At 36.3% G+C, this 13,017-nt stretch overlaps 1 protein-coding gene across 1 annotated transcript; it reads right to left on the bottom strand.

Moving 5' to 3' along the window:
* Positions 1-231: 231 nt before the first annotated feature.
* On the bottom strand, positions 232-12,844 carry LOC143205858 (piwi-like protein Siwi). The gene is made up of 12 exons (XM_076418875.1): positions 11,785-12,844; positions 11,659-11,725; positions 11,483-11,599; positions 11,174-11,419; positions 10,045-10,236; positions 9,923-9,997; positions 6,662-6,973; positions 4,440-4,664; positions 4,288-4,387; positions 3,682-3,875; positions 3,163-3,628; positions 232-376 (listed from the first exon to the last, which is right to left on the bottom strand). The coding sequence occupies exons 1-12, from the start codon at positions 12,073-12,075 to the stop codon at positions 334-336; spliced, it is 2,328 nt and encodes a 775-aa protein (XP_076274990.1). The 5' UTR covers positions 12,076-12,844; the 3' UTR covers positions 232-333.
* Between the last annotated feature and the right edge of the window lie 173 nt (positions 12,845-13,017).

Consider the following 13,017-nt stretch of genomic DNA (forward strand, 5'->3'; position numbering starts at 1 on the left):
GAGGCCGCCTACCTGAAGATCCTGGACTGGAAGTTCGAATAAAACAAATATTTTTGTTGTTTATTGTTATATAGTTTTTATTATTATGAAAATATTGTCAAAACTCTTATGATATTAAAAAAGAATGTACATTCATGTCTTAATTCTAAAATGTAATCCTATATTAACTAACATATAACTTTAAATCAGGTACGGTGGACGAACTTCCAAAGTGCCTTTATGAACTACATCGTTTAGGTATGTGTGAATAAAAACAAAACCTGAGATCTCTTAAAAACAAAACAAAAAATTCTTCTCCTAAAAGAAACAACTGTGTTCACATGCATAGATCCATCACATGAAATATAGGGTCTCGTTCAATCCGGCTATGGCAGGTCTATTAAAGAAAAAAAAACGATTTCATCAACTATTTAATAATATGACGAATGCTAAATTATAAATAATATGGTGAATGCGAAATTATCAAATAATATGGCAAATACAATATTATAAACATGGTGACCCCTTTCGGTGATCATTTCCCTTAACAGTCCTCCACTATTCCTGAACAACAACAGTAGATTAAATTAAATTAACTTTTTTTTTGGAACTGTAATTTTTTAAAATAATGTCAATATTCCAAATATCTCAGGGATAATGAGCCTTGGTTTCCTTATGACTTTCTGATGGGCAATGCAGTACAATACAAAATATTTATGATAATTTACATATTATGATTACCATTAGATAGTCAGAAAAAGACTAGATCTATAATCGGTTATTTTGAACAAAAGCAACTTAATATAATGTCTATTCAAAGCTTTTTTAGTAAAGCGCCATGTATATTTGTGTTGTCGAAACATCGCAATGTTACCACATCAACTCTGAGTTTTAGTTCAGTTTGACTTTGACATACAAGAATATTCTATTCTACATAGAATAATTGAACAAAAATAAAGCAACAATAATTTATAGGTAAGAGTTAAAACCTCTTAACAACTCTTAAGTTATAATTCAGTTTGGCACTGACATAAAAAAAATCTAATCTAAATAAAATAATTGAACAAAAATGTTACCAAATATAATTTATTTTAACATTATAATATATCTAAAAACTACAGTTAATTATACAGCCACAATAATTTATAGATAAGAGTTAAAACCTCGTATCATAATTGTTTTCTAGAATTTTGCATATGTCTGACAGGTGGTCGTCACCGTCCGGTTGTCAGATGTACGCTAAATTACTCAAAACATTACATATAATTATTACAGGTTATAAACCTATTATTACAGGTTTTAGTCCTTTATTTTGATAAATTTTAAGTCGCTCCGTAATATATCATATTACTTCAGATATTCAGGGTCACAAATTGATTGCGGCTTTAATAGATTATTTCGAAAAGAAACGAGGTAACGGAGGCCCTCTTTGCCGGTAAATTTCGTTAGAGAGGTAATTATTGATGATATTAAATAATATAAGCCCCTACAATTTTAATGAATATGTTTTTTAGCAGTGTGCCGGCGTGCTAAATATTACTGTGGGTACTGTGAATAACATCGCTTACAAAATGAAGAATAATACGTTAGAGAAAATTGTCTCTCTGGAAAGTATACATAAAAGAATTAGGGACATGTAGCTTTTTGAGGTATACACTCTTACAGGGTATAGATTTTAAACGGTGTAAAGATAACCCTCGGATAGGTTTAATGGAACTTCCAGATATTACCTTAAAATTAAAATAATATAAGAAACTTGAATATTTCAAAATGGTTCATTGTGGCACTCTTGGCAAGACAGTAACAAAAAAAGTGTAAAGACAACAAATATTGATGGAAAAAGGTAAAAGTTTCAATAGTATTCGATTAGGTTTTGTTGGTCATATATACTTATTAATAGTTAATTGCAGATATATTGCTAATTAGGCATGGTAATTACGATGTCGATTACCAAATTGCATTATCTCTTATAGTTTCCGAGATATGGACTATCGAAATTTTACAATTTTGGCTCTGCTTCTAACTTGGGCCAAAATTGGAAAATGGTCTTATGAATTACCGATGTCGCGTATTATATCTATTAATAATTAATTGCAGATATATTGCTGGTCGAGAAGGATAATCCAACAAAAACTGTTTGGATATGTGGAAGGAAGCATTGTCAACTATAACACCTTCAGTTTGGATGAACTTGGTAAGACATACAGAGGAAGTAATTGATAAATGGTGGAATCGTGAACATGTTTTAGACAGATTAGAAATTAACAGTTTAGTGATTGCGTCGGAAAGTGAAAGTGACTGAAGGAAACATTCAGGATATGTGATAATGCTGGAATGTGCAGTGCCAGAAATTCCTGAGACAGAGTGATGAGAGTGTAATCAACTAAAGGTATGCACATAATTAATTGAATATAACTGTAGAAAATGGTATTGTAGGGCGTGAAAGATTTGTGTGCACAGATATGATTGTAATTGTTCAAAATTAAACATGTGCAATAAGTTAGAATGTATGAGTAGAGATTGAATACAACTGGTTTTGTAGATATGGTAAATGCATTAGACGGAATTCAGTGACTAAGTTTATGAAGAATGGTGTACACAGATAGTAGCAGAAGAAATAAAATATACAGTGATGCCAAGATGACTTAACAAGTAAACACACCATCGAAGGAAGAACTAAACGTAAAAAGGTAAATATGCTCTAGAATGAACTCGCTTCTGAGATATATAATTGTTAATTAGGTAGATGATTAGGCCTCTACCAGGGGATACCACTACATAAAAAAAACGCGCCTAGAAATTCTGCCTCATGGGTGGCGTGGAAGGAGTTCAATGTAAACAAAACAAATCTAACCTACAAACTATTATACCAATGTTCTTAATTATAGTTTTAAGTCTTTCAATAGTATATGTATTATGTTATGTACTATAATGTTAAAATAAATTGTATTCGTAACATTTTTGTTCAATTATTTTATTTAGATTAGAATTTTCTTGTATGTCAAAGCTAAATTGAATTAAAACACAGAGTTGATGCGGCAACGTTGCAATGTTTCGACGTCACAAATATCCATGACAAAAAACTTTGAATAGACTATACATTTAAGAGAAGTCACAATACTATTAAATAAAATAGTGAATGCGGCGGCAAGACACAAAGATTTAATCGACACAAAAACTCACCTGTGCAGATATTGGGCCGTCATGAAAGCAAGTTTGTGGGCGTACTGACAGGGAGCCGGCACGCGGATGGTACCGGACCAATTGAAGTACATGTGCGTGAGCTTGAAGGTGAACCTCTGGATCCTGTTGGCGTCTATGCCCAATGTATCCTCGATGATGTTGTAACTGGTAGGCGCTACGGTTCCCTGATTGACACACTGGGACACCAGGAAGAAGTCGTACCGTTCCGGCAACGTGATGACGTCGTCGACGACCGTACCCGCCGGTGGATTGCTGCTCAGCCCGTCCGCTTGGGCCCTAAAAATTTTGGTGTTAATACGCTTCGATACTATGATGAAGGCCAGCTTCAGGGGTCGGTCCTTGAACAGATCGCTCTTCAGCTTCTCCTTCAGCAATTCCACCTCGTGTTCCTTCACGTATTTTATCTGACCGTCGCCCACACCATCTCTGTATACCACTATGCGTTCTGAAACGATATAAGATAAAAATCGTCGGTGGTACCGGACACCGCGTCCTTACCTGGATATACACCATTCCGCGACTGGAAGTGTTCGCAGGCCAACGTGACAAAGGCGGCTATGTTACTGCTGAGCTCTTGCTCTTGCGCGTGCTCCACTGCCATGCTGAAATACTGTGAGCATCCTACATCAATGGAGGCCACCATTCCGGCGAAACTCTTCCCTTTGTTGGCAGTATCACGGCAGACGTCGTAACTGAAAGGAGGCGCAAAAGAATTAGTATGGAGTATGGGAAAAGGAACAAATACCGCAAGTTTGGTAAATAGCCTGTATTGTTCCGATACATATAAAAAGATAAAAGAGGCTATAATAATTATACCGTTGTAGTGCGCCGTTGTTTAAATATACGGCAATATTACAGAAAGTCGTCTAAAATAAGTAGTAGATGAGTCGCTAACAGAATTGCAGAGAAAACAAATAGTGGAAAAATTCGATCCTAAAAAACATCACGTCATATTACAGTCTTCCCTTGACATATCATGGCCAGGTTTCCCTGGAGCCATCTTATGTTAAAACAGCGGGTTTTAATTCGTACCCATGGGAGTTTTGAAAATATGGGTACTCATTTGAGTACCGTCATCGTTTGAAACAACGTTACGTCACTTACCCTACGACCATCGTAAATCTAGGCATGGTAGAACCCCACGGCGACCCGCCAAGCTTACAGTTCATCTGTATGGCGATCTTCATAGCTACCGACCGATTATCTGAAATCAAACGAGACTGAGCGCCGATATCACGAATTCCATGAGCACCTACTCTTCTGAACGGTCTTCGCTACGGCCACCTGGCACGGCATCGCCCTATCCACGTAGCATTTCTTCTTCACCGCGGTGTATTTATCGTGGGAATTACTGGTGAGTACCACGAACACCAGCTGGGCGTGGAGGGTCGACATGGCGTATTCCAAACCGCCCAGGTAGCTCTGCGCCCGATCGTCCCCCAAATCGACGGTTTTTACCCCCGAGATTTGGAATTTCATCACTGGAAAACGAAACAGACATTCATTAGCCGTAAGCGACAGTAGCAGCTGATTTTGCATGATCATAGTCAGCATTCGGCGAGTTTCCACAGTTTACGCTTGATTTTGCGGCGTTGCCGTTCACAAGCGATCGAAAGGTTGAATCCAACAACGACTGCGGCAGCCACTTTTGTTTCAAACCTGGCGCTGGTTGGAGTTTTAGTATCACTTAATTGTTTGTATGGTATCCTATATTATTATATTATATATTCATACATTAAGTTAGCTTAAGCGTTATATTTAGCGTTGGGAACTATCGAATGAAAACGACTATCGACTTTTTAATAATTGACTACTTTTTACTATCGACTGTTTCAATCGTTATTTTCGGCCCGACTGATTTTGTCATTATTTACTATCGACTTTTTTGTCGGGTACTTTTAGTTACTATTTTTGGTTCTACTAATTTCATTCGACTGATTCTTCTGGCTCTGTCGTAGTAGCCGCGACCTTGACAAACATTTACCCAGTTTATGCTTCCATAGATTTATATGTAATATATATAGTTTTATAATTTTGTGGTAATTTGCTTGTAAATAACAATATGTTGTATATTAATATAGCAGCATTTTGGAACGATATTTTTCAAGATTGTTAATGTAATAGGGCAAAAAGATTAAAATTGTGAATGATAAATAGTAAAATATTTTTGACTTTTTACGGCACTAATAGGTAATATTTCGATTACTCCCTCGATTTTTGTTAAACAATACTTTCGTTCAATAATAAAGTATTTACTTTATTTAAAAAAGCTCTAGTAGTTATTGTGGGATCATTTTTAAAACTAACATATTAAAATACGATAAAACATGTGTGGGGTCTTATACCATTCTATAGAAAAATTCAATTCGTTTTTACATATCCACAGAACATTCCAATATAAAAGTAATTCTATTTCGTTTAAAATGAAATATTAAATTGCATGTTAATAGTATTCAGTAATTATTTTTTTCCTTCTCGTCTTTTTTAAAGGTATTACGTAAGGGAATATTTACATCTCCGACTCGCTTATACTACCGTTAGAAAATATAATCACAGTACATCTTCGTCGACATCACGAATTGGAAAAAAAATGTCGAACCGTGCATTTGAATTTTTGAATAGTAATTACTAATTTTAGTCGCTAGTTTTTTGACTATCGACTTTTTTTTTTCTGTTTTACGACTATCGTCTGTTTTCAGTCGATAGTTCCTAGGCTTGTTATATTGTTTTGTAAGGTTAAGAATCTTGTTGTTTATAATTTATTTACTTTTGTACACTTCATATTTTAATCATAAATAGTAGATATTAATATATAAACCAATGACCTGTAAATAGTGTTAAAAAACTTTCACCCACTATATATATAATTGACCATACGAATATAAAAGTTCACATAAATATGACTCAATGTTCTTTACGTGAGTATATCCCATCAAAATCCCAGCTCGTTGATCATAAAGCAAACTAAAATCATAAAAATATTAGCATTTATAAATTTTAGCTTAATCGATCTGGAATTCATAAGACTGTATCCAAAGGTGGGAGGTGAGCGTTAATAAAATAAGATAAAAGTATGATTTTAACCAAAGCCAAAGCCAAGTCTCCCTGCTAAAATTGCAATAGATATCATATTGTATGAAACCCGAGCTAATAAACCTGACCAGTGGCAATTTGAAAAGATTGGACTTATTGACTCATAAAGATTTATATAATATTCAGCAAGCAAATCAATTGAATATCACAGGTACAAAATATAAAAGCGATGCTACAAGTGTTGAAGCATGGGTAAACAAGGTCAAAAATACAGGATGTGTCTGATATACGCCACAATCTTAGTTTCTGGGTACCTACACTACTTTAAAAAATTCGAGATAATTTATTTTATTTATACTACATTCTTCGAATTTACATATGACTTGCGAGAACTGGCAAAGTTGAACACTCAAATCAACATGGTATGGGGTGATAAATTACTCACCTCGGGCGACCTGTTGTATGCTGGCGACAAACTCGCCGGTGGCTTTCTTGAGCCGTACCGGACACACCACCACCAGCGCGTCCAACTTGGCAGGCGCGAACATGGTGGCAGTCTTCAGGTTGCCGGTCCAATCGGCACGAGGTCCGGGCATGAGCGAACCCGAGCCGCCAGCGAGGGTTTCCTGCGGTAACACGCGTCCTGTGAACTGGACCAGGTCCTGGGCCAGCTTCAGGTCCCATTTCTTGAGTTCTTCAATAGCCTTCGGGCATTTTTGCAGCTTCGCGCTGAACTCGCGCAGTTTGTTCATCCGGGCTAGAGTGGAGCAGATAGAGAATGAGAACGCTATTGGGGGTGTTAGCCACCGAAAAAAATATCGATATTTCTAAGAAAAAGCAAAAACAGTTAAATATTAGAGTAAAGAAATATATATTTCTTTTAAATAATAAAAATGTTTGGCGGAACTTTAAAATTAACTACCAAAATTCACTAAACCTTTACAATTGTAATAATATAGTTAATATATTACTAATATAACGATATTTAATCTATTTCGAACAAATATCAAAAAATATCGATAGATCGACCAAAAATATGGATATTTTTTTCAGAAAATATCGATATATTTTCTGCATCCCTAGAACGCAATATTGCAACTCGATGCGGAGCCGACAACCATTTTGGATTGGGTTAAGTTGGACTTTACCGAAAAAATGTCTCAATATATTTTTTTATTACTCCTCGTGAGTCCACAATCTGCCCTATTGGCAATAAGTATTTCTTATGTCTATATTATATATACATGGCATGTAGAAAATCACTTCATTAAGCAATCTTCTGTATAAAATATTATCTTAATTAATTAGTCTTATTCTAAAGTCTACATATGTCTAGTAATCCGATCAGGTGGTGTTAAACGTTTTAGTCTACGCACTTCACTATCACGTCGCATATTTAGCTGATTAGCGAGTACATTGGGATGCACTGACACTCCTTCGAAGTACTTCACACAAACACGTTGAATTACACTCGTTATAGGTTCTAGAGGAATATCGCGTTGTATCATTTTATTTGAAATATAGTACGGAGCATCAACAATGACACGCAACACCTTATTTTGGAACCGTTGAATGATGGGTATATTAGAATTGCTAGCGGTACCCCATAGTTGGATTCCATATGTCCAAATGGACTTGAGTATAGACTCACACAGCAATACCTTGTTATCTAATGATAATTTGGATTTGCGCCCGATGAGCCAATACATTTGATATAATTTTAGTCCCAGTTGTTTCCGTTTAGAGAGTATATGCTTCTTCCAGGTTAGGCGTCGATCTAAGTGCATACCAAGATATTTAACATGCTCTGCTTGGGGGAGTTGACGATGATTGATATTCACTGGTGGACATGTTCTTCCACGCAGGGTAAACGTTATATGCGTTGATTTTGTTTCATTGGCTTTATGGCAACTTTATTGACCCTTAATTTCTCGTGCGCTAAATCCATTTGAAATGGCGAATCTAGAGAGCTAGTAATTCTATTTTCCTCATCTTTATGCAGCTGAGACTGGAAACCCAGCAGCGCCCGCAGACATCTGGAGAATCTCGAAAAGTCAAAAAAGACATTCACCCCCCTGAAATCTGCATGGTCAGGAAATTTCGTAGTCTCCTTGCCGAATCCTTCGAAAAACTAATGGGATGCCTACCTTTTAAAAAAGGAAGTGGCGCCACTCGAAACAAAAACGTCATCAGAGAGGCCAATAATCTAGTGAAAATAATGCCTCCAAACTCTCTCCAAAACCATCTAGTCTCACCAAAAATGCTACAAAAAATCATCAGCAAACTGAAGCCCAAAAAGGCACCTGGATACGATGAAATATCAGTATTCCAACTGAAAAAGCTCTCAGCTTTTTGCAGAGCAGAACCATATCATATCAGACGAACAACACGGGTTCAGACCCAAATATTAATGTGCAAAGTTCGACGGTCTCTTTCTCCGGGCTCCCTCGAATAGCTATGTCGTCAACTATGAAAAAGGTCAATCACTCGAATAAACCATAAATAATCCCATTAGTTTCTACCATTTTACAAAGTTCCAATCTTCACTTCTCAGATATACATAAAGGACATGCAGCTTTTTGAGGGATGTAAGACATCCTTTCATACACTCTTACAAGGGCATATGGTTTAAATGCTGTGAAGATCCACTGCCAGTTGTAAAAATAATTCAATTTTTTAAACTATTTGAATTTGTGTTTATCTTGATGAAACTTATATTGAATATTTCATAAAGGTTCATTGTGGCACTCTTGGCAAGAAAGTAACAAAAAAGTGTAGAGACAACAAAAATTGATGGAAAAAGGAAAAAGGTAAAAGTTGCAATAGTATTCGATTAGGTTTAGTTAGTCATTATATTTATTAACAATTAATTGCAGATATATTGCTAGTGGAGAAGGATATTCCATCAAAAACTGTTTAGGTATGTGGAAGAAAGCATAGTCAACCATAGCACTTTCGATTTGGATGAACTCGATAAGACATACATAGGAAGAAATTGATAAATTGTGATTAGAAATTAACAGTTTGGTAATTGGATTGGACAGTGAGTCGGAAAGTGAAATTGACTGAAGGAAACTTTAAGGATATGAGGTAATGCTGTGCAATGTTGGAAATTCCTGAGACAGTGTGATGGGAGTGGAAAAAGCTAAAGGTATGCATGGTAATTAATTATATATTAACTGAATATAACTGTAGAAAATGGTATTGTAGGGCGTGAAAGGTTTGTATGCACAGATATGATTGTAATTGTTCAAAATTAAATATGGGCATTAGGTTATAACGTATAAGGAGAGAATAAATACTGCTTTGTAGATATGGTAGATGTATTAGACATAATTCAGTGATTAATTTTATGAAGAATGGTGTACATAGATGGTAGCAGAAGAAATAAAATATACAGTGATACCAAGATGACTTCTAAAAAAGGTAAATATGCTCTCGAATGAAAGTAAAATACGTCTCTAATGTATACAATTGTTAATTGGGTGGGTGTTGTGGAAAAGAGTTTAATGGAAGCAAAACAAATCTAACGTACAAACTTATACCTGTGTTCCAAATTGTAGTTTTAAGTCCTTCGATAATATATGTATTGAATGTTAAAATAAATTATATTTAATGACATTTTTGTTCAATTATTTCATTTATTTTCGATGTCACAAATATCTATGACGCATTACTAAAAACACTTTGAATAGACTATACTTACCACTTGATCCGATACAGGTGTGTTCGCTCAGGGACTTTATCAGCTGGAAGTTCTCTCTCTGTTTCTCCGTCAGATCTCAGCACCAGCGACGTGATATAACTGCCTCATCGACGTGATATAACCGGGCCAGAGCTCCAGATTATACTGCGGTATAGTCACCTTGTACATAGGATCGAAATAATTTCTCCCCAGCAGCTTGAACTCGAGCGACTCCAGGCAACGCCTGACGATGAGATTGAAGATCTGCAGGTAGTGCCAGTCGCCCCAGTTCACCTCTCCCACCAAGCGAATGGACACCAAGTATTTCACGTTATCTGCAAAACATCACTCGCCAATGAGTCGACGGAAACTTGAAAATAAACCCGGCTAACACAATCGGCATGACCTGGCGTATTTACCAGACGTTATCCCTCTTGATTAATGCTTCTTTTGACGAAACATGACCTGCTCGGTATTTTCAAAAATATATCATACAGAAATAACAAAGACCTTCCAATGTTGGTATCAGCATGTAAAGACTAGCGATCATGCTTTTAATTTTTTTTTAATAATACTCCAAAAATCTATAGCCTGTAAGAGCACAGAACTAGCTAAAAGACTGGAAGTGAATAGATTTCTCATCGTGGGAGAGGAAATATATAAAACTGATACCAAATTAAAAAACAAGAGGAGAGTCGAGTTGAAGGTTTGCAGTTATTGATATTGGATAATGTTGAATTATAGGACGAAGGGACTAATTGGTAGCTAAATTAGCTACAGAATCATTGAGTTACTAGCTGGCCATTTTTAAACATATCGGTGTAGATCCAGTCAACCAAATGTGCACAACGAAAAGGTTTTGAACCATTGACACATATTCATATGTTTTATACCATTAATTTGACTTTCTGCTATCAACAAATGACGCGATTGAAATATGGGATTAAAAAATATTCCATCACAGACATCCTAGATCATACACATCTTTAGTAGCTCCGGAAAAATCGGTTGGCGCAACCATATGTTTACTATATAACCTAAACTAGAAAGATTGTTATTTATTCATACTAACGGAGCAAATCTCACTTTAAAAGGATCTTGTGAAGATCATTTGGTTTAGATTTTCGCTCAGAAAATCCAGAAATTGCCAAAATCATGATATTACCAGAAAAGTGGGAAAAGCTCATCGATCAAATTGATACGCTCAATAAATGTATAAATATATTCGCTTTTAAAATCATGAAAAACAATCTGTAGTCCTTTAGCACTTACCATCATCAGCAACAGCCAATTCCAAGGGATCTGGCTGGAGCTTGGTTGGGGTGTAGAGAGCAGCACCATCAAACAATATGCCTGAAGAAAGTTTGTTTACGAAGGCTCTGCGAACTAGGGCCCGTCGTGTTTTTGTATTGTCCAGTTCCGGTTTAAAATCGACACGGTACTGATTCAGTCCCCACTTGGTCGCGCTCAGCAGCGGAAAAAAGTTCGCTTTGAGCAAGATCTTTTCTCCATCCGAGCCTACAAAATAGAAAATCATCAACCATCATCTGTTGTGTCTTAAGCACGTTTAGAGGTCCTAACCTTGTTTGGTCGCATAATGTTTGGGCTTCGTGTCCACGATTCCTTTCCGATTAGTTCTTCCTTTAACCCCCCCTCCTCCGCCACGTGTCTCGTCATCTGTACCACCAGTCTGTCGAACTATAAATCAATAATGTCTAATACTACTCATCTACAAAATGAATCAGAGACAATCTTACCTTGAGCTGCCAAGGTTTGTTGTTGTTCTTCAACGCATATAGTTCCTGGACCACGTCCCGCAGATTGCTGCAAATTATGCATAATATCACCCACAATAACTCATAACGTTATCAACAACGTCTCACCTGCGGAAGGGAATCTGGAGGTCCGCGAGCGCCCCACTGACTCTGTTGACCTGACGCTTGCGGCGGGGGCTGGGACTGAGATTGTTGGACTTTGGGGCCCCACTGGCCCTGTGGTGCTTGATGTTGTTGCGAAGCTCCTCGGGTGCCCCAGGCTCCTTGCGGTGCAAAAGTTCTGGAGCCACCTTGACGAGATGAGCCTTGCGAGGGACCCGGTCTGGGGCCGCTGCCTCGGCCCTGCTGATGTTCGCCTCTGGCTCGGCCGTGAGCCCTGCCCCTCGGTCTGTTTTCCATTACAAACCTATACAAATTTCGTTGATTTTAACGCGTAAATAGAAACGAATAAATTTTAAGAAAGAACAAAGCTGCTTAACGGACAAAAATATTAGAAAACTGCTTACCTGTTAAAGAAACAAACAAAACTAAACCCTCACAAGTTTTTAAACTCATTAATCATGTAAATCTCAGCAAATATTAATATAAATAGGCGAATAATACAAAAATACAATCAGCCCTTATACGGAAGCGAGGGAAAATGAATGACAATTCCCTCGCGTTTCAGTCGGTAAATAAGTTTTCTTACTTTTCTTTCTAATGAAGTTAGCAATTAGCGCTGGACATAATATATAGATTCGAATAAATTAAAATATTTCAATTGTAATTCCTTCATTCTGATAATAATAATATGATTATAATTTAGTTTATAAGTTATAAACCCGATTTTCCAATGTATCTCAGATATATACACCACCACAGATGATATTTAAATTAAATATCTCAAAATATCAAACAATACATTTAGAACCAAATGAACAATTTTAGGATATAGAATGGTGGGTACAGACTTGAGCATTCGGGGCGAATTTCCTGTGAAAATTGAAAATGCGCACGAGCAGAACTGAATTCTCTTTGCTTAGTTCCAGTGTTCGCCACAATAACTTTCGGCGCTTGGCGACAAACAGAACGCAGGATACAGAACAAACAGGACGAACGGATTTAGTTAACAAATTTGAGTGAACGTGGAAAATATTGGCGATTATGAATGACATGTTTTGATTTCGAGAAAGTAACCCTGTTTTTCCTTTTAATTTAATGATTACTATAAAGATGATTTTGAATGATAACTACGTGTTTTATATCTATTAATGATTAATAATAATAAAACATATAATTATATAAAAACCCCATAAAAATACGAAAAATTAAAATATTTATATATAACTTGCAGGAATCTGG

This window comes from Rhynchophorus ferrugineus, unplaced genomic scaffold, assembly GCF_030347505.1.
Source record: "Rhynchophorus ferrugineus isolate W39M unplaced genomic scaffold, kcgeb_rfMv2 rfM17, whole genome shotgun sequence".
Taxonomy (NCBI): domain Eukaryota; kingdom Metazoa; phylum Arthropoda; class Insecta; order Coleoptera; family Curculionidae; genus Rhynchophorus; species Rhynchophorus ferrugineus.

Coding starts and splice junctions, on each gene's coding strand:
- LOC143205858 (XM_076418875.1), bottom strand. CDS start 12,075: ATGGAAAACAGACCGAGGGGCAGGGCTCACGGCCGAGCCAGAGGCGAA. Junction 11,600..11,658: donor ACAAACCTTGGCAGCTCAAG/GTAAGATTGTCT, acceptor ATTGATTTATAG/TTCGACAGACTGGTGGTACA. Junction 3,876..4,287: donor AGATTTACGATGGTCGTAGG/GTAAGTGACGTA, acceptor GCCTCCTTTCAG/TTACGACGTCTGCCGTGATA.